The 22840-nt window shown below is 35.5% G+C and overlaps 1 protein-coding gene across 3 annotated transcripts in view; it reads left to right on the top strand.

Moving 5' to 3' along the window:
* The window catches only part of LOC136258238 (death-associated protein kinase 1-like), a 142555-nt gene that overhangs the window by 41023 nt on the left and 78692 nt on the right, over positions 1–22840 (top strand). For all 3 annotated transcript variants that reach the window (XM_066051568.1, XM_066051567.1, XM_066051569.1), the window contains 2 exons: positions 814–915; positions 9734–9832. In XM_066051568.1, coding sequence (XP_065907640.1) covers positions 814–915; positions 9734–9832 — 201 coding nt within the window. The remainder of the gene's footprint in view (positions 1–813; positions 916–9733; positions 9833–22840) is intronic.

Consider the following 22840-nt stretch of genomic DNA (forward strand, 5'->3'; position numbering starts at 1 on the left):
CTTAAGTGCTAATCCAAGGTGAATATTTCAATTTGTAACATGGTAGACTAATGCAAACAGAAATTATGGCTGCAAATGTAAGTAAGTGTTATTTTCAGCTTAGTCGCTGTACAAATCAATTATCTTGCACTTCCTAGTGTCTAGTACTATCATTCCAAAGCTGCTCACTACAGAAAACTGAAACTTTGGTGATCCATCCCTTGGACACTGCAGATAATGCTGAGAAAATAAAAATTCCGAATTTGTGTGAACAAGTTGGACTTTTGTTGAGACAATCACGTATACAGTGTAACCTCGATTATTTGAACTAATTGAGGGAAGGGTGTCCATACACTTGCTAACATATACTCTAATTAAGCAATTGTCCATATACTCTAATTAAGCAATTGATTTGGTGTTCGGATAATGTGGTGTTTGTGTTCGGAAAATCAAGATTCCACTGTATTACAATGATTACAACAGTTTATCAATTTAGTCATTCGTGTGTAAGCATAAACAGACAAGAGCACAAACAGCGTCATGGTATATTATGTATGCTGTAAATATATAGAGGGTTTAGTGGATGATTTCACAAAACACATCAAGACAGTGTGTCATATTTCATATCTACAGTACATGTATAGGATTTTAAAAAAAGTCATATTGGTGTTGTACAGGTAGTTGTATTTGATTTTCCAACCTAACAGTGTGTGTAATATTATCTATGTAGCTATAGTGCAATCGTTGCTGCATTTGTGAAGTTGCTACATACATATTAGCACCTGCCATATGATATACGTACATGTACCTCATTACAATTGTGTTGTTGTATAGGAATATCAACAGACACCTCTACATGTTACTGCAGGCTATGGTCATGATAACATAGTGAAGAAATTGATATCCTTACATGTCAACATAGAATGTGTGGATCATGTGAGTTAATAGTAACAATAGCTGAAACAAATACAGCCTTTTGATTTTCGTTGTGGAAGATGTCTCTAGGATGATTTTTAAGGGTGGAATTTTAGCCAGTGCACTTTACTTTTGGACTTCACTTTTGGGGAGATCCCTACATACTTAAACAGAACTACTGTATTACGTATTTGATCCTAGTGGACATTTGATTCCTGCTTCCGTTGTACCAACAGGCTGCAGTGACTGAAGTAGCAATTAAAAGCTGACTAGTATAGCTGCAGTTAACTGCTGGAACACATACGAAGCACATATGAACCATCATATGTGATACACATTTGCATTTGCAAAATATGAAACGAAATATATATTCCATCAAATTTATACTACCATTAAATATGGACTATGATCAGATGCACTGTATATATACCGGCTGAATTACGGACTATGATTTTATGTTCTTCATGTGCACTGATGGTAAAAATTAATACAAGAGTGTAGTGAATTGACACATCCACCACTTTTGAGGGCAAAAAGCGCATTCATTCCATGCTATGTATCTTTTAAAAATCTAATGCAAAGTAATCATACTGAAAAACAGAGGAGTGCTATTAAAAAGTAAGTTACTAGGTAAAAGTACATAACATACATGTTGCATGGTGAGTTATCTTGCCTAGAGAAGGTTTTTGCAATAGAATGCTCAATTCTTTTGCTCTCATTTCCCTCCAAAATCCCCATCGTGAAATCTGAAGCTGTAGCAACTTTTTGCTGGACCATGCCTTAGTGAAAATGGGGTCTATAATATTATTAGAGATAATGGAAGTTTGGGTCTTTCTGACGAAAAACCAGCTTCACAATACTATCCTGGTGCCTTGGCAGTATTGGTCATAGGGATCTGCAATACATATCGATACGGCAATGTATCGATACAGCAAATAAGTATCACGATACAATACTGTACTTAGAAAATATGGATATATCAAAGTTTTCAAGCAAAACAATCAGTGATTGATATATTACTGTAACAATGATCTAGATGCTCAAATTGAAAGCCTCTCTATTTACCTGTGCTATAAAATGGAAAGTTACAAAAAGCCATACAAATACGCGTGTATAAGTGCTGCTGTTATGGCTAAAATATTCTTCCCCGGGTCTTCTAAAAGCACTCTTTAAGTGTAAAGAACTGCACCACTAAGCAGTAAACAAATCTGCTATATATACTAGCCATCTTGACAACTCATCAAAATGCGGAGTAATCTGGACAAGCCTTTGTGGGAGCATGTGTTAAAATGTTTGTGGTAGCTAATTGTCTGGTGGTGTAATAGAGGCAGGTAACCTGGTAGAGATGTGCTTTTAACAACAACTCTGTTTTCCATACTAAAATCATATCAGAACACACTAGCTATTTGTCACATCAGTGTACTGTAGTTTATCAGCATTCACTGAATAAAGACATTTGTATATACAGTGAATGTAGAATCAGTGTCAGCTCTTTAAAGGTCCACTGAAATGGAAATTTCACTTGCTATTTTATTGAATGAATAAGTACTTTGTATCATGCAATGCACGAAAACACCTTTTTGATAATGATTCAATTATGTTGTTGTGCAGAGTTATTATGCCACAAAGTCTAGTTACGTCAGACCAAGAACCGGAAGTACTGTAACAGCACACTTTATAATGGGAAAGTCACAGTACGGTAACATTACCCAGCACTTCTTTTCGTCATCGTAGCATTCCAAGATCACTGAAAAGTTCTGTTTGTAAACAAAAGCGAAGTCTGGAGTGTAGTAGCTGTTGCTGTAGTGCTTGGGCTTGAACCACCTTCTCCTCTCGGTACGCCGGCGCGAAGCGCTGCATGTTTAACTGTAGCAGGCTGTTAGTTCGGTCTGTTTACGAAGCTGGGTTAGCAGTATCACACACACAAACGATCGTGCGATTGTTAGACTTACCCATAGCGGGACCTATGACTTAGCTACCTGATTCCGCGCTCGTCAAGCGGGCCAATATCCTCGTGCTAAAATCAAGTGAGAGTGGTGCCAACTCGCACCACAATTGCTATACCTCTCTACCCACTTTATTGGGAAGGATACGTGCGGCTTAAACGCATTCAAAACAGCCGAGGAACGAACTGCAGCTCGCTCCCACCACTGTGTTGTCGATTTGCAGCCCCTTTCACAGATGTCTCGAGCGTTCCGACTTCACCACACCACCTAGCGTACATTAACTAAGGCCACTCCAATTGGTAATTATGTTTCTGGTCCACCGCCCGCATCCTTTTTTGCCCGGGAGAATGTGAAATTCAGAAATACATTGGGAAAAAGCCCGCATCAGATTTTTAAAAAGCCAGATTTCAGAAACAAATATTGGGTTGCAACAAGGACGCTAATCAAACTGCTTACGTATCATAATTTGCCTTTTACCAGTGAAAACCTGCAAGAAATGGGCATAGTGCATAGTACAGTAAACATGATCACAAAAATACTCTAACTGAGCAGTCACTTCGTTGATGCTTTGCCGCCCACCCGCATCTAAAACTAAACTTCAAATCAGTGACCAGAACTGAACATAAAAACAAATTGGAGTGGCCTAACCCACTCCCATAGACTTGTAACTGGTTGCAGAACAACTTCTTACCGTATTTCAAGTCTTTGTAGCTAGTATGACTTGAAATTAAACTGAAACTTGCTGTACATGGACCGAAATAGGCACTTCTGTGTATCACGCGTACTGAAGTCTCTTGGTATGATGCGTTATGACGCAAGTTAATTGACAAACCGCAATATACTAAAATGTATTATATCTACTAAACAAAACAAAATCACTAAACCATATGCATCAACCTATCCCATTAGTAGCAAGGATTGATAATAGCTAAAGTTGTGTTTATCATTTCAGTGGACCTTTGAGGTACAGATAAATTGCTAATATGCCAGTTATAACTAGCCATGACCACTTCATTATAGTATCATGCTACAGTATCGTATCGAACAGTTTATTGATGGTGATACGTGATACACAAAATTCACTGTATCGCAGAACACTAATTGGTCAAGCCCAAAAGTGCCTTCAGTATGACTCTAAATGCTTTCAATATAAATTTAAATGACTATTAAATGGAATTTTCTGCCTGAATGCCTGCTTGTCTGTCTGATGCCTTCAGGCAAGCGTAACTTGATAACGGCTAAGGCTATGGGCTTGCTGTTTCTACTATACGACACCACTTTATCTCGAGATGTGCCTCTTTGCATACCAGAGTACGTACAATGGAAGCAGCATGGACTTACCTTTGTCCTCCTTTGTGTCCCATTTCTTTATGCTGGTGTTGATTTGCGGTAGCTGGATGCATGACTTCCCTATGTTTGTAAACGGAAACCATCCATATTTTCCATGGTGACTAGATTGATTACAAAGGTGCTTCTCCTACTGTTCTTTGTTTGTAGCACTGTTCAACGGGCTAAACATAGCTGATAATCAAAGTGTAATGACCACTTCACTTATGAGTCAGTAATTGATAGCTGGGGTGCGCATTCAGACAAAAAAATTAACTCTGGCACCTTCCTTTCTTTGATGCAGTATGCACAGGTTCACCAGTCATAATAATGTTGCAAAAAAGGTAAACAAACAAATAATAAGGAAAAATCAGGAATTTAAGTTTGATTTGGGATCACAGAAATATAAAGTAGGGAAACAATGGAGGTCACCTACACCTACAGATATCTACATTTAATCCTAATTCACTCATGTATAGACTGAATTAGGGATTAAATGACCACTAGTATATCTGCAGGTGTAGGCGACCTCCACTGTTTCTCTACTTTATCTTTCTGTGATCCCAAATCAAACTTAAATTCCTAATTTTTCCTTATACTTGTAGTAATTACTAATAGGTGTCTTAACCAAATGTTTGTTTTATTCAAAAGGATATAACTTTAAGAGGTCTCATGTTTGTATACCTATACTAGAGTTTTTGTGACTGTTAGGGATGAGGTTATTTCGCTCATATAATTAAACATTATACTTTTGAGGAGGGTTAAAAATAGGATTGTATAGTAGATCATGCAACAGGACTAATATCACTGAATGAGCTATACTACATCCACACATAGGTACATACTTAACATCTGAAATTTCAATAGCTTGCTTGGCTAGCATAGAAAGATAACTCTAAAAAATGATCAGAATGTTGATAACCTTGCAACAAACTCTTTATACAGTAGATCAGGGTGCTACAACTACACGTGTGTATACATCACATTTTTAATTACAGAACTTACTATGCTCATATGGATGTTTTATATACATACGTACAAGAGTTCATAATATTTGTATGGGGGAGAGTGTCTAACTCTCAGTATGGCCTGTACAAACACCCTGTGTAAAGTTCACCAAAGTTCACCTTTTATCAAATCAACACCTTCACTGGGGATAGAAAACTGTTGATTGGTGTTGATTAGTGTTGATGAAAGCAAAGCCTTTGTTCTGAATAAGGCTGAGCTGTTACTTTACGCAGGGTATTTGGTGAATGCATTCAAGTTAGACACTCTCCACCATACAAATATTATGAACTCTTGATACGTATGTGAGTCAACCAGGCTGTAACGCACAGCTTTGTTAGTAGGTATAGCAATTACATTAGCAATTATCAAGTATTCATAGGAATAATTGAAAGTTAAGGGGAGCATCCCAAAAGAAATAATTGATTCACTAAGAATGAGGTATTGCTGAAATTATTATGCTATGATAACCTTCTAAAATGCTCAAATAGTCTAATAGATCATGTCAATGATCTGCTGCTGCCATCATCAGTGATTGCACTGCACAATTATCTGTAATCTTGAAACTTGTGTATATTAACCTTCTCCAAGTCTCCAATTGTGTTGAGATTATTAGATACCTACGTAGCTATACAGTTTTTATATGTCCTAAATTATAGTCTGCTATGTGTAGCAATGAGCACTAAAATGTTGGCAACTAGGGTTTTTCACTGCAAATATATAGTATAACTAACTCTATTTTAACTAGTTATGGCAACATCTCTACAACTAAAGTGACTATAGTTACAGCATGTATGAGTATAAATTAATGAACATTATGGGAATATTACTTTAGGTACGACAGATAAAATTTGAGTTAATAGAAAAGTGAGGTGGTTAAAATATTATTATGCTACCAAGATTCATGCCATTATAAAATGGTGTGGCTTTTTTTAAATTTACAATATCATCTAAAGAGCATACAACATACATACAATTAAACACAAAGATGTCTCTGTAACAGTTTTAAAACAGTAGACCATCCCTCTTTAGAACCTCTCAGCCTGATGTCTAAAGTAGATGCCCAAATGTTAGTGATCACACCAAGAAAGCTTCTTCTAAATAGATCTAAAGATGTGTATTGAACTAATGAGGATAGTGATAAAGAATCATCATTTAAACTTCTCAAGCAATGAGAATGTGTCAGTGGAGCAGTGGCAAAAGTCGGACTAAACTGTTGTAGAGGCCCTTGACCTCAGAAATCAAGCAACTTACAAAGTTGGCCCACAGCACTGGTCTCATGGTAAGAATGCAGTGAGGGAAATGCATATTCACTCAGTTTCTCAGCCAATATCTGTACCACATCAAGTTTAGATAAGTGAGTGGCTGAAGCACCAATAACAGCGACACTACTGTATTCACATGCAGGCCTCACAATGGATTTTAAAGCAACAGCTAGGCCTCTTGGACCCAGAAAAATCTCTAACATGGTACAGTACTCCTATTCTCTGTCAACAGCGGGTGGACATATTTTCTATCACAGAGCTCCAAGTCAATCAACGATCAAAATAGAACTCCAATATCTTTAAATTATCAGCCTCATCGATGGAAAGGGAGTCCATAAATAGAGGGGGTGACACTCAACATCAACCTTTAATGATACACACAGTGAGTGACATTTAACAGGTTCAAAATTATTAATGTTCCACACTCCACCCCAGAAAAAAACATAATTTAAGTCACCAATTATCTCTTCAGCAGCTGCTATCTGATCCTTAATCACCTTCACAAGAGATGAGTCATCAGCATATTCAATCAAGTCACAATGTAAAACTTGTTTAGTAAGGTGTTCAGTTGAATATACAAATTGAACAATATAGAGGACCAGACACCACCCTGAGGAACACCAGCTGTAAAGTTCCGCTGAGAAGAAGTATCACCATGAGCCACCACAAATAAACTCCTATTACACAAATAGGAGCACAAAAGATCATAAGCCTTACTTCTCAGACCAGTGCTCCAAAGATGTTTCAATAAACCAGCCCACCATACACTATCAAAGGCCCTGTGAATGTCTAAACATATAATACGACACTCCTCAAGGTGTTCCAGTGCTTGAATAGTAGTAAATGCTATTGCAGTTCTACAGTCCTGAGCACCAGTACCTTCCAAATTGAGAAGCTGGAACATATGATGATATATCTGTGAATAAATAACCCATTCAAACACCATTGCTAGAATAGGAAGAACAGTAATTGGACTGTAAAAATGGGGATCAGTAACACTGCCTTTCTGCTTGTAAACAGGACATGATAGTTTCCATGACAGTGGAAATCTTACATACATGGCTAAACAAAATATGCACTTGTAAACAAAGTTAAGAGTTCATAGTAGGGACCACAAAGGAGTGGGTGTGGCCACAAAAAATATCCACAAAAAAAAACAGCCTTAGTTTTTCCTGATGACAATGAGGAAGTATTGATTAGGTAAAACCAAGCCCAAACAAGCTTTGAGATAGACCCAAAACGTTTTCAACAAGTTGCTAAGGAATTAAAAAATATAATTTTTTTATTAAACAGAATTTTCTAATGACTGAGTTACTTACTGATGCCTTCAAACAAGCATAACTTGATAACGACTAAAGCTACGGGCTTGAGTTTTTCGCCGTTTGATGTTGCTTTGGCTCGAGAGGTGCCTTTTGGCATACTGCAGTTCTATTCTTCATGGACTTACCAGTGTGTCCCTTTCATCTTTGCTGACAGCAAAAAGTGTCAATTTGGCAGTAGCACGTGACAGCTTCCCTTTCGTAACAGAAATCGTCTGTACTTTTCATGGTGGCTACTTTGATTGCAGAGGTGCATTTTGAACAGTTCTTGATTCTTGTTATGGGTTGAACATAGCTGATAACGAAGAATAATGGATACTTCACTTTTCAGACTATATTTGGGAATTCAGTGCTATTCTTTCTTTTGATGTGGTATACGTGGGTTCACCAGTCATAATAATGTTATTTTACAAAAAAAGTTTAAAAACTAGTACAGTTTGATATATGAAAAATACAAGTGAAATTACATCTCCATATTCTGTTGTATTATAATATATGATTAATAGTAAGTGAAATTAAAATAAATTATCTCCTTAAACTGTAGTGTTTTTGCTTAACAATTATATTAAGTTGGCTTATATACAGGGAAATTGTGTTACATGTAAGTAGTTTGTAAGTGAAATGCAGGGGTGTACTAGGCTTGAGCCAATTATGCTTTGAGAATAACCTATTATGCTTTTGAGCAGTGCTCAAAACTCCAGCCCATTTTGCTCAAAATTATATGCTTTTAAATCAAGATTATGCTCTAGAGTTGGCTGAATTATTAGAGTAAATCAGCCTTTCCTGACTGCTGTATTAGAGTAAGTGACTGCTCTATTAGAGTATCTCGATCTTAAAGTCTAAATAATCAGCTAAGAAATAATAAAAATGATGACATTGCACTATTTCTGGATGTGAAATGCAGTATTAAGATGTAATGTGTTCGTGTTTTGCCGTATTCTTGGTGTGCGCATTGTTTATTTAATTAAAAATCTTGAAAATCGTCCTATTATGCTGGCACAATGCTTGATGCTTTTGCTAGCCTATTATGCTCAAAATTATGCCGGCATAATTGGTGCAAGCCTAGGGTGTACCAAGGGGTTTCCAGGGGTGTCAGGAAATACATTTGAATTTTACACACTACTTGAAACATGGAGAGAGTGATACTTTAGGTTTCTAGAATTTTTGATTTGTCGTTAAACAGAACACATTAAGAATCTTTTATATCTTAGTTAATCAATGGTGTCTCACATAATGGCAATGTCAATTTAGTATAATAGCAGTATTATAACAACATGTTTAGTAAAAAAGATCTATATACCCTAATAAAGCAGTCATGCAATACTAAATACTCTAATAGAACAGTCACTTAGCTGCAATGAAACCCTTTTCAAAATTCCTACGAAATCTATAATGAAAGTACATATGTACACAAATGTTTGGTAAATGTAAATGTTTTAGTGGTTCCACGTGATTATGATATTCTGACATATTATTATGTTTTTTTCATATCATTGAATCAGATGTTCCCAAACAGTTCATCAAAAGAATTTCTCATTGCAAATATACAGTATAGTGCTGAAATGAATAGCAATTTTTACTATTTGAATAACTGTGAACAAAACAACCGAATATTCGATTATTCTTAAAGCTTATACTTCTATTGAATAAGTGCTGAAACCTTTTGTTATGGAGCAAGGTAAAGCCTAAGATCTATTTCTGTCTATTCTAAAATGGAATTTTTACAGTATAGATACATCACTTATTCACAATCTTAAGTTTCAAAGCTGGCTTTTCCATCTTAATAAAGTGTACAAAGTGCTAATGATTATTTGAATATTGTAGTAACGAATTGAATAGTGTTATACCAACCAAATAGTCAAATAACTGAATAATCGTTTCAGCACTAATATATGTAGTTGTATTAGCTACCTTATTTTGATGTGATAATCAATAATATATGTCTTTATATCACTAATTGTTGTTTGTTATTTTATAGAAAAGATGGACTCCATTACATAAAGCAGCAAAAAATGGCCATAACAATGTGGCCATTTTGTTATTAGCTGCTAATGCCAATGTCAATTGTCAGACTGAAGTAAGTTGATCATACAATGTATGTGATATAGTGTATAATAATGTGATGATTGTCGAGTATGTTTTTCAAGTGAATCAGTGACTGTTACAATTGGTATACAGTACAGCTCACTACCAGCTTTATTGGCTGGACCAGTCTTGTATGGTTCAGTTTTGCAGATGTGTTTATAGTTTTGTTTGTTATCTGAGGCCTTTCACAGTATCCATATCCTATTACATGCTAGTCTAGTTTATTGTGGGTGTCAAGATCACAAAACTTGGTATATAGTGTGTTGGTTGAGAAGCTCTGTCTGATTGAACTTCTGGCTCTTGGATTAGAAGGTTATGATAGCATTTCAGTGTAGTCTTAGAGAGAAATTTTGTTACATCATAATCTATTTGAATATTCACTTTAAAATTAATGATATTAAAGTACAGTTGTGATTTACATAAAAAGTTTATGTTTCATTTTATTTTATGATAAATTAGGATGAAAAAATGAACTGTTTTATTATTGCATCATCATTTTATAAAAAACGATGGTAAAAACTATGATATTTGTATTGGTTTTTATAATGATTGTCAATCATTAAAAAAAACAATTACTAAGTTAATAAAACCCCCTTGATGGCAAGAAGTCAATGATTAAGTAGAGGTTAAATGCAGAGAAGATCACAGATCCTGGCTGCTGTGGCTCTTCTGGTGCATGCCTAGACTGCATGTTGCGGGGGATCAAGTCACCACTGGGTCTGGGATTTTTTTCTGCATTCTTCAACGTTTCAGTTACATGTTTCAGACTCCCTGTATTCACAGGCTTTAGCCTTCTCACAGGTCTCTAGTGGGATAGCATTTAATAAAATATATATATATTTTTTAAATGGTGCCAATATGATTTATGCTAAAACTGGTTACAATCATTTTTAAAATGATTACGTTATGATAAAAACAATTGTAATCATTAAAATGATTAGTGATCCTACCAAAATTACGATTGGTAATAAAAATGATGATGTAATCATTAAAAAAAATGAAAACCTAATAAAATTATGATTATTTTATGATTGTATCATAGAAAAGACCAAAATGTAAACTTTTTTGTCCCCTATTGTATTGCTGCACCTACGTAGGATCCGCCCTGACTCACTGTATAAAACTTTTAGTTATAATAGTGGATTTTATGACAGAACATGGAATAGAATTGTTGAGTGTTACTGATGGCTAGTTTGTAATGGAATTTGTGGTTGGAGGGTGGGTGTGGAACCATGATTTGTTAGAATTTAACCCTTAGACTTTAATCATTACTTTTTATGAATGAAGACAAGGCAGCATTATGTCTACAAGAATAAATGGTTTAACATTTCCACAGACAATTTTATTGCTTCATTTTTATGCTGAAAATGAACCACTACCACAAAGCAATTTTATTTCAATCACCTAATTCCAAGATTATATCATCGATGGGTAGTGGTATGCATTACAGATAGTTCACTACATTGGCAACTAGTGTACAAAATTAATGTGTTTGCTATGTGTGTATCTGTCTATGTATGTATAGTTGGGAGTAGATGTAGTGTGAAGGCAGGTTCTATCACATACACCCTTTTCATATGGCCACCCAAAAGTGGGTTCAACCCGGGTTGAGTAACCCACATTCAACCCAGGTTCAACCCGGTTTCTGTTCACAAGCAATCATCACATGATGGTATTCATTGAGTGATAATTGTCTTCTATGCTTTTTATGTATTCATTAAAAACCACAACTCGCTTTTGAAGCCATAAACTGAGTTAAACCCGAGTTCAACCCTACTCCTTTGTAGGGTTGAACTCCGTTATGACTTCTGGGTTCAACCCAAGTTCAACCTGGTTATGGTGGTCATATGAACGCGTTAACCCAGGTTGAATGTGGGTTCAACCTGGTTTAAAGTGATCATATGAAAGGGGTATTTGTTGGCTTATACTATATAATAGATCACACAATAGGATTGATGTCACTGATTTTCAATATAAGTAGTAACATGCATGGGTACGTAAAATGTAAAATTTCAATAGTATGCTTGGCTAGCATAGACGATTATATTCTAAGAATTTGTAGCAATGCTAAGTGCGCTTTCAACAAGCTATTAATTTTATAGATTAGGGTGCTGTAGCTACATATAGCATTTTGAAAGTAACTGTAGAACGGAATATTGAGAAGAATATTCCCCTAAATTGTACCAATGATTCCTGTAAGTTCTGATAATTGCTAAATACTGATAAATTACCATATCTACCAACAAAGCTTTATGTGTCAATACCAGGTTTTTCCAAATTCATTCATATATGTATGTATATTTGTCTATATGTATGGTAGCGAAAGAAATAGTTGAGCCAATAATTGCTGAAATTAATATGCTATGAGTGCAGCCTAAAAATCCTCTAAAAGACTTATATATTTATGTGCTCCTCAACTACTCAAATAAAGCAGTCAAGTTGTTTCATGTCAGGAATCTGCTGCCATTATTACGGTTTGTACTGCATAACATGTGTATCTTATGCCAATGTATCTTATCTTCTCTAAGCCTCTAAACACATTGATATATCATATAGGCAGTGGAGACGGGGGACCCGGGGGGCCATGCCCCCCTCTCCCCACTTTTATGGGACGCTGTTTGCAAGAAAAGATCAAGATACTCTAATAGAACAGTCAGGAACTGGATACTCTAATAGAGCAGTCACAGTATTCAAAGAAGCAGTGTAGCAAGCTACTTAGCTACATACATGTAGTTATAAATAAGGAGATATAATTGGTGGAGAGCAGCTATTGTCAGCAAGTAGTGACTTTTTTTAGTCTTCAATATACAGCTGGCCTGGCCCCCTCACTCTTTAGCCTGCTCCACCGCCCCAGATATATTGGATACTTAGCTATACAGTTTTTACATTCCTCAGATTCTAGCTTGTCTTGTACAGTAACAAACACTGAAAAATTGACAACAAAACTTTGATGAAAGGTGTTTCATTGCAAATAATCTATCTACCACTGTTTTAGCTTTTTATGTTATATTCCAGGGTAATCAGCTGTGCTATTATTGTTATAGCAAAGAATATGTATCAAATACATAATATGGATGTATGGTCGGTCATATGCAACATACTCCATTATTTACTCTTGGTATAACTGTAGTTAACAATGTGGAAGAGGAAGGTATCTATCATTGTATATAGGGTTGGGAGCGTGGGTGGAATTTGATTTGCTAGAACTCTGTTCAATGAATCTTACTAGGCCTGAGCCTATTATTATGCTTTTGAGCAATGCTCCAATATTTCTCCTATCATTACTATGTAGAGCAATGAACAGTAAAATGTTGGCAACATTAGCAACTTTTGTTCGAGGGTTTTTCACTGCGAATAATCTAACTCTAGCTACGTATGGCAATATGTCTAAAACTAAAGTCACTATAGTTATGGTACCACTCAAATGCAATGTTGTCTCGTAAAAGTGCGGGTAATTAAAAAACTTGCTAATTAAAGAGCTTGGCACATGTTTTACTTGTGAGTATTCATCCCAAACAAAATGGGATGAATACTTGCAAGCACATTGGGTGCCACACTCTTTAATTAGCAAGTTTTTAATCACTTGCACTCTGTATGAGTATAAAGCAGATGAACAATGTGGGAATATAATGCAGATAAAATAAGATAGCAGGGGAATTTTTTGAGAAGTGCTAGAAGGCTAATTTTAGCATAACACCGTACAACGGGAATGATTCGCAGAAGAAAACATTCGCGAATGATCTACAATTTCCTCATTCGCGAGAAAACGTTCACGATTTATTGCATAAATTAATTAATAATTGGGTGCGCGCCCGCAACGAATTAATCTTTTTTCCTATGGATAGCTAGGGAACACTCGACTATATGGCTGACTCTGACATGTTGCGTACTACGCATACTAGTAGCCATGCATGATTGCTGTTTCGCTGGAGAAGTAGGCATTCACGATAATGAGTGCGGACGATAGGCACGCCTATAGCCTTGGGGCGGCACTAAAACCGAGGCTAAGACATGCCATTTCCGGCACAGTGAATCACTGGGCTGCAATTATGCTTTCCCCATTTAGTAGCACTGATTTTTCCACTGTCACTTTAAATTTGCATCTCTGTTCGAATCACACGCCACGGTCACTGGCTATACCGTTACGCTTATATAACAGTTTAGCGAGTAGCAAGGCGAGTAACTGATAGGAAAAATTTAGCAAGAAAACATTCGCGAATGCACCTAAGATCGCGAATGTTTCCTTCCGCGAATCATTCCCGTTATACGGTATTATGCTTAAGCCTAGTAGCTTGAACAACGTAAGGTGGTAAAATTATTAATAGTATGCTACCAAGAGTATACCGTAGGTTGGGAAATTTGTGTGGAGAAAAATTGACGTATGATTAATATCCAGAGTGTTTTAATTTCGAAAGGTCAAGATGCATACGAAAATACTATTTTAATGCGGAAAATTGTCAATGCAGAAAATCACTCAGCCAGCTGTAGCTACCATCAGCTGCATGTAAAAATCAGCAGTGGAGCATAGCTAACATAGCTACAAATCGAAAAGATTAATATAAGTGGACTACCAGTTACAGCATGCTAGTCTGATTCAGTTTACAGTAGCTATAAAGGATATACTACACATGACACCAATAAATCATATGTAATTCCGTAAATAACAAATTATCTGCAGTAGCTAGATCTAGCTAAACGTATGTGACTGCATGATAATAATCATAATTATAATGATGTACATAACTATGTAGTGGGGTCTCTGCGTATGCATATATAGCTATAGCTAGCTAATACAGATCAATATTCTCTTTGTCCACCAGCACTATTTTAATGCTGCTCGCTATAAACTGGAGACATGCTCGTCATGATAGTTACCACTAGCATGCATGCTGAAACAATTTCTAAAGCATGACAGTACTATAATTAGCCTATTTAAAGTGCCAACTATATAGCCACACTGTGGTGAAGATGTAGCTGCATAGTTATAGGAACCTGCATCTCTGCTAGCACTGCAGTCCTTGCTTGTGTAAATTGCTGGTGATCTGGAACGATGAAGGAATATAAAAGTATAGTAAAAACACAGTGGACATACAACAAATACAAATGTATTTGCTAATTGCATGCAATTACAATAGGTAACTTGTAAGTCACGGTGTAGAAAATTTTTGCAGTAGAATAGTTTTTGTGTGATTTAATTTTGTAAAGCATTACTCCATTCAAACATTTTGCAACACGTAAATTACCCAATCTACGGTAGTCATTATTTACATTTATGTATTATATGCAGAATAGTGCTTTACTGCTATTACTTTAAGCAAGCGTTTATAATAGTTATGGAACTATTGCTTTAAGGGAGTAGCTACCATTATCACTGGCAATGAACATTCCAATATTTTCTTTTTACTACTTAAAAAGTTTCTAATGATTGATCATGAATACACTAACTAGTTATTGTGGACACCATTGAATTTTTCCGTATTGCTAATGAGTAGGCCCCGGCCAATTATGCTGGATAATTTAAAGCATAATAGGTGACCAAAAGCATCAAGCATAATGCCAGCATAATAAGGACAATATTTGAAATTTTAATTAAAATACGGAATACGCGTGCCTGAAAGAATGTAAATAATCACTGCCAATAGTATTATAAAACATGTAATATAACTTATTAACCATTTCTTTGTTGGATATTCACACTTTGCAGAAATAAGATTGAAATACTCTAATAGAGCAGTCACTTACTCTCATACAGCAGTCTGAAAACACTAATATACTCTAATAAAACAGTCAGTTCTGGAGCATAATCTTGATTTTGAAAGCATATTTTGAGCATAATAGGCTTAATTTTTTAGCAATGCTCAAAAGCATAATGGGTAAAATTTTGGGCATAATAGGCCAGGGCCTACTAATGAGTTTATTCTCAAAGACATTTTGTATGTAGGTGGATGGTGTACCATAGTGTGTATACATGTATATGCAAAATTTTAAGCAATATAAAATCTGTATTGCTGTACAAAATTTCATAACACAAAATAGTGCACAATAATAACTGTTTTCCCCTGGTAATGTGAATTACATAATTACATATCTTGCAGGTGTCAATAATTTCTCCAATTTTAAAAGAATAGCATACACTTTGTAGTTTCCCTACATTGTCTATGTGGGGTAAGTAGTAGAGCGGCTAAGCAAAAAAAATTGTTCACATTTTGATAAAAGCACCAAACTTGGTACAAAATCTGTTTAATTCATGCTGAGAAAATTCGCAAAACCTGCTATTCAAACTTGAATAAATGCTGGTGATTTTACTTTGGATTTAATCACCATAACAGTTGTATTTGTGCCATTGATACAGATTTCTTGAATCAGATATAAAATTATAGCTAGTTAGTTTTATTGCAGTTTCTTTCTCTCTTGTTGAACCTCTATTTAGGTTGCTCCTAAAAAATTAAACCATGCACCCATGTACACATTGATGTGAAAAGAGCTTAATTAATTATTGCATAATAATTATTTTAAATTAATTATAAAATGCTACAACATATACAAATTACTGAATGCCTGTTGAGATTGTACAGTAGCTATACATAGCTAGCTAGTAATAGCACTAGCAACTATGTTGCAGGAACAATTTAGTTAGAGGAGTGGGGGAATTGACTGAGACAAATATCCAAATTCTTTCTATATGCGGTCTGGGGGCATACACTTATAGGAAATCAAACCTAAAACATTCCTATTGCTAGATCTGAAGGCATTGTGAGTTCTATTAGAGCGCATGAATGTGTTCTGTTAGAGAAAAGTACAGTGATCTTTTAACAAACCCACAAAGGAGGGGGAGACACTCTCTTTTGCCCTGGTACATAATATATGAGCAGCTGCACCACACATTTGTTTTGCTATATACATGGATTACTACTAAAAGTGCATTCTTTAAAATTGAATTTGGTACAAATGGTTATAACAATACATGATAAGTATTGTAATAGGATGTATGAAAGTTGCAATTTTTGCTTGTTTGTGCATTGAAAAATAGAAGTTTAATGCATGAAAATTCCTAGCAATTGTCATTATAAAACTAATCCTGGTTACAGTGTATGCATTGTAAAGGTTAGACCATAACCAATGGTCACAAGTGACAGTTAATTTAGAAGTTTAAATTCATACTGTTCACTGCGAAAGACTTTGAATGTCATCTTCAATTTCCCTTGTAACTGCTGTCAAATTCTTGATATCTTTTAGTGCATTCATCAGTGTTTTCCATGTCTTCGGCTTCAGACCCTGATCAGTACTTAGCCAGTTTCTTATTAAATTGCCACAGCAATCTAGTGTGTCTGCCTTTCATGCAGCTTTGTTCTATTGCTCTAATTGTCTATATATCAAATTCCAGGGAATCTGCCACCTTCTTCCAGTCAGGAGCAATGTTGTCAATATGCTACCAGGATTAACGTCATTATGTAGATTCTTTTAACTTCTGTACATCAGAAAATGGAACGAAGTAGCACTCAGCTACATTGCTGTAATACATTCAGGGGCAATCATTATCACTGGCCATGGAAATTACGCATCCTAATATTTTGCTTCAATTTTCCAAAGATCTGTCATGAATAAATTATTGTGAATACTACTTCTTTTTTCATTGGATTTTTCCATATGGCTAGTGAGCTTACCCTAAAAGACATTTTGTGTGTACGTGGATAGTGCACCATATGTGCACATACATGAACAGATATAAATTCTACAATTATCTTGATTGGTTGTTGCTGTCCAGATTGTTGCCCTTAAAATTAACTTGTCAAAGTTTACCCTACACTATAATATAATAGAACATTTTATATGAGAGGAGAGTGGTTGTTGCTAACAATGTTTCATGTCAGTTTATCAAATAAAAGGACCTTGTTTCAATACGTGCTTCATTATATCCTTATACATCTGTTTTCGCTGTATTGTAAAATGATTTACACCAGTGAAGCTATATACTTCATAGTGATGCACCGAAGAAACACACCAAACAAACAAACACTCATGTAAATATCTACCACATGACATTGCACAATTGCCACATGACAGCACAAAACACAAATAATATTCATACAGATATCTATGCACAAGTACTTTGGGGAAAGGGCAACTGAGGAAATTGTTGTAATAACATTTGCACAAGCCACGCAGACAAGCAATGTGGATATGGCACAACAACTGGATTTACAGTTGACCATGAAGCAAATATGTCTTCCATTTAGTGCAGCAATGCACCATATGTATATAGCAACACAACATGATAGCAGCAACCAATGAATAATCATATAAGTTAACTTTAGCATAACTGATTTGGTTTGGCCATGCACAGATAATTAGCACTTCATCCTCCCAAATTCTCCCCAAACTTCCTCAGTTCCCTATCACCCCATTGTAGCAACACTATACCATAATAGTTGGTATTGTGAACACATTGAAAGGGAAAATGCATATATCGAATGGGCAAATACTTATAAATTTTTATGCTTTAACAGAAAGGAGGGTACATGCATGATGAAATTATGCACATTAGGAACATGTAACAGTCTTAATGGTGCTTGTTGCAGCAGCATGTGATTTATGTGAAATGAAATGTTAAGTAACTCTTAGTTGACTAGTGTTGTTCCAGTTATTACAGTTCTAGTTCCAGTTTTGGAACCATAATCTTTAAAATTGTAGTTCTAGTTCCAGTTCTGGACCATAACCTTTAAAATTACAGTTCTAGTTCCAGTTCAGAACCATTACATTCTTCAATTTCTAGAACAACACTTATTTTAACTAAAGTATTACAAAAAGCCCATAATGAATTATTAACACTCACTATCATGCTAGTCTTGCCAGGTTTAATTGTTAGCTAATATTAGTTATCAGCATTATCACACAAACAACTATAACACTAACACTATATAGGGTGCACGTGGTATTAAGAGACTTGTAGCTACTTATCAAATACATAAAAATGTGACTGAGATAGCCAATCAGTTGTTTCAAGCAGTGTTTTAATATATACATGCATACATGGTTGTAATACATACAGCTTTTATGAAGTTATATACTACATTGTGTTTTTTGTCAGCAGATTAAATTCTGGCCAAGTAAAGAGCATAAAATCTCATTGGCCAAAACTGTGTGGTTATGATCAATTCCAGTTCCAGTATTAGTTTCAGTACTTGATAAAATTTCTTTATAGTTGTAGTTCTAGTTCCAGTTTTGAGGAAAGCAAAATTATAGTTCCAGTTCCAGTTCCAGTCTTAAGGAAAGCAAAATTATTGTTCCAGTCCAGTTCTAGTTCCAGAACTGGAACTGGAATAGAAAGGGCTGGAACTGGTAGTTCCAATACTGAGAATGGGTAACATGTGCCTTAATCTATTGTGTATAGCTCAGCAGTGAGATCAAGGTACTCTAATAAAGTGGTCTCAGTCTCAGACATTAGTGTTGTTCCCATGAGTTTGTTATTGTGCCATGAAATGGTGACTGTGTACTGCTTTGTTTTGTCTCTAGCCTTGCAACTGTGATCAGACAAGCAGGCAAACCAAAATTCAGGTTTTAGCAACCTTTTAAAATTCAAAATCCAGCTGCCTGTTAGTGTTTTCTTGTTTGTTTTTAGTACTGTAATAGATTGACTATGTAGGACTATTTGGTCAAGGTGATTTCATTGCATATGATAATATGACAGTTTTTAGTAGGGGTGCAGTAATTATGTCAGAATAATTTTCATCATAATTCCTGAAATCATTATTCTAGCATTATGCTAGCATTTTGAAAGAGTTATTAAAGATTTCCTTAATGAACAATCGATATACTCTAACAGAACAGTCACCAGATCAATATACTCTAATAAATCACTCACCAGATGAGATACACTAATAGAACATTCACCTATATATACTCTAATAAAGCAATCCACAGTGGCAGATCTAGAAATTTTCAGAGGGAGTTTCAGACTCTACTCTGGAATTGCAACTTCAGCCTAGCTGTAAGTCGAAGACCAAAAGAAGGGGTAACTATCTGCTGTTGAACGCCGTAATGGTAATTCAAAGGAAAAGTATGAAATTTTGCCAGTAAGAAAAGTCCTAATATAATGCACTATGTATAATCCTTGGTGGTTTTATCACCCACACGAATCATAAATAAATAAAGAGCGCACATTATTTTCAGAGGGGGTTTCAGCTGAAACCATTGCAGCCCCCCTGTATCTGCCACTGATACATCCTATGTTTGCATACTACTCTCTTACAACAATAAAATACCTTATATCTTGTTTATGTGCAATAATAATTAACCATAGAATTTTAAATAAATAGTCAATTCTACATTTCTATTTAATACATAAATTTTGGAGCCTAATGCAAACTTTTCCAGGAAATTCTGAATAGAATAATGCAAAGAATCATGAGTATGATTACCTCAGTCCTAGTTTTTATAGGGAACATTTTTGGCAATGCCCATCATTTTACAGTGGAACTTTACTACAGTACTACTGTACTGTTTGATATACGTAGTGTATGATAATGTGATCATTGTTGAGTGTGTGCTTCGAGTGGCTTATACACTTGGTAAAGAGGACATAGCTTACTTAATGGTACAGATTTGTACATAATTATGGCAGATTATATGAACATTGTATGAATGCACATTGCAATTAAACCATACACCTGTGTGTAGCTACTCCAACACTCCAATAAGTAAATGTGACCGGATCTGTAAGAACTCCATATGTTAGTGCATTTTTAAAATTACATTTTCTTTATCTAGATAGCCAAAGAAATAGTCAACCAAAGTTTCAGCTTTAGAAGCCTTGAAGTTTCGCAGATACAGCACTACAAAGCGACAACAACAGGAAAATCGATTTGTACAGTGACAATACAGAAAATAAACTACAGGTACTTAATTATGATCGTAACTTATGACTACAGTCCTCTACCAAGATGAAATTTACACCATTGGATTCTCCATGAATGGGCGAACTATTGGGTAAGTTTTGCCTTTCAGGCCCTTTCTACAACCAGGGCAAAGGCAAAAATGTGATGAGAAAATGATAGTAAACCGCTCGTCCAATGTGAGGCAGACTAACCTTCATATCTTTCAGTCTCATTGGGAGCACTGACACGAAACAAAGATTTCCAAACTTCTCTTGCTTTGTCTCTGGGATGATTTTTGAAGGTGGCATTTTAGGTGGTGCACGTCATTTTTGGGAATCCCTACTTAAACAGTACTACCATGCTGTTTAAATACTGCTACCTATTACTATTGTAAGAGGATACCCAGTACTCTAAGCACCTCAGATAGTTTCATGGAATCTAAATATGCTCCTTCAAGGAAAGTATCAGTATGGAAATTATCATCCTCATATGGTTTCCTGGCATGAAAAAGAAAGATGACTATTTAATTGAAAGTAGAAGGAATAGCAAAGCGCAGAAGGTAGATATTTGTAAAAGCACATCTCACCCTTAAGTTTGTTGTTGTGACATAAAATGGTAGCTATACGTTACTTCATTTTGCCTCTAGCCTTGCAACTGTGGTCAGGCAGGCAGTAGGGCAGGCATTGAGACATGCAGTCAGACCAAATTACAGGTTTTGATGATTTAAAAAAAATTCTGTATCTCTTTTATTATTTTTAATGTTGTACTGATATTGAATGTTGTATGATTGGTAGTTTTTGTCGCATATGATTTTTCTTGATGGTTTTTAGAGAGGACATTTTAGCAGCATGCATCACTTTAGGAGGAACCCTACTATGTATAATTACATATAGTCCTTATCACCTAAGCCCTGACTGTGTTCAGATAATTGAAAATTTAGGATAAATGAAACTCGTTTACTTATACTGAGCCCTGTTCATTTACCCTAAATGACTGTACATCTTTAACAAAATACTCTAATGGAACAGGCAATTTTACTATTCAGATATCAGAATGTTCAGTTAATCGGTGGCTAGACAATGGAGGAACCACTATACTAGGTACTTTGATTCATCTTGTTTTTAGTTGAAGATGGCTACTAGTATTAAGCTTGTGTTGTGTAGCGAAGTATACAGCAGTCAAACATACGTACATACAGTATGTAGCTACATAGCAGATAAATATTACAAGTGTCTAAAATGGTGTTGTCCTAACAGCTTCTTCTTGTTGTATCATACATCACTGTAGTATTGTATGGTAGGGACCACAGAGGTTAGGGTGTGGTCTATGAAAAAACAACACTCAAAAACCAACCTAAGTTTTCCCTGACGACGATGAAGCAGTATTAGTTAGGTAAAACTAAGCCCATTCAAGCCTTCAGACACACCCAAAAAATGCTTTCAAAAAGTTGCTACAAACTTAAAAAAAAATTTTAGACTGATTTTCTAGTGAATAACTGACTGAATAACAACTGACTGACTGATGCCTTTAGACAAGTGTAACTCAATAATGGCTAAGGATGCAAGCTTGATTTTTTCACTGTTCGATGTTGCTTCAGCTGGACACGTGCCTTTTGGCATATCACAGTACATACAATACATTCTTCTTGGACTTACCAGTGTCCTCCTTTGTGTCCCATCCATCTTTGCTAACAGCAAAAGGTGTTGATTTGGTGGTAGCGCATGATGGCTTCCCTTTGTAATGGAAATCATCTGTATTTTTCATATCGGCTACTTTTATTGCAGAGGTGCTTTTTGAACAGCTCTTGATTCATAATACTGTGTAACGGGTTGAACACAGACGACAACAAAGCATAATGGATACTTTTCAGATGATAATTGATAGCTGGGGTGCAACGGTACCATTTATTTCTTTGATGTGGTATGTGTGGGTTCACCAGTCATAGAAATTTTACTTTACAAAAAAGAGCAAACATGTACACAAAAATTGGAGTTTTCAATAGATTAGGGACCATAGCACATAGATAAAAAGTACTGAAACAAGCTGGAGTAGTGCACAATATTAAATCACAGTAAAACAGTAAGAAGTGTTATATTCCCTACTGTGCATTTCCATTGTGGTATCTT

Source organism: Dysidea avara, chromosome 6, assembly GCF_963678975.1.
Source record: "Dysidea avara chromosome 6, odDysAvar1.4, whole genome shotgun sequence".
Taxonomy (NCBI): Eukaryota; Metazoa; Porifera; class Demospongiae; order Dictyoceratida; family Dysideidae; genus Dysidea; species Dysidea avara.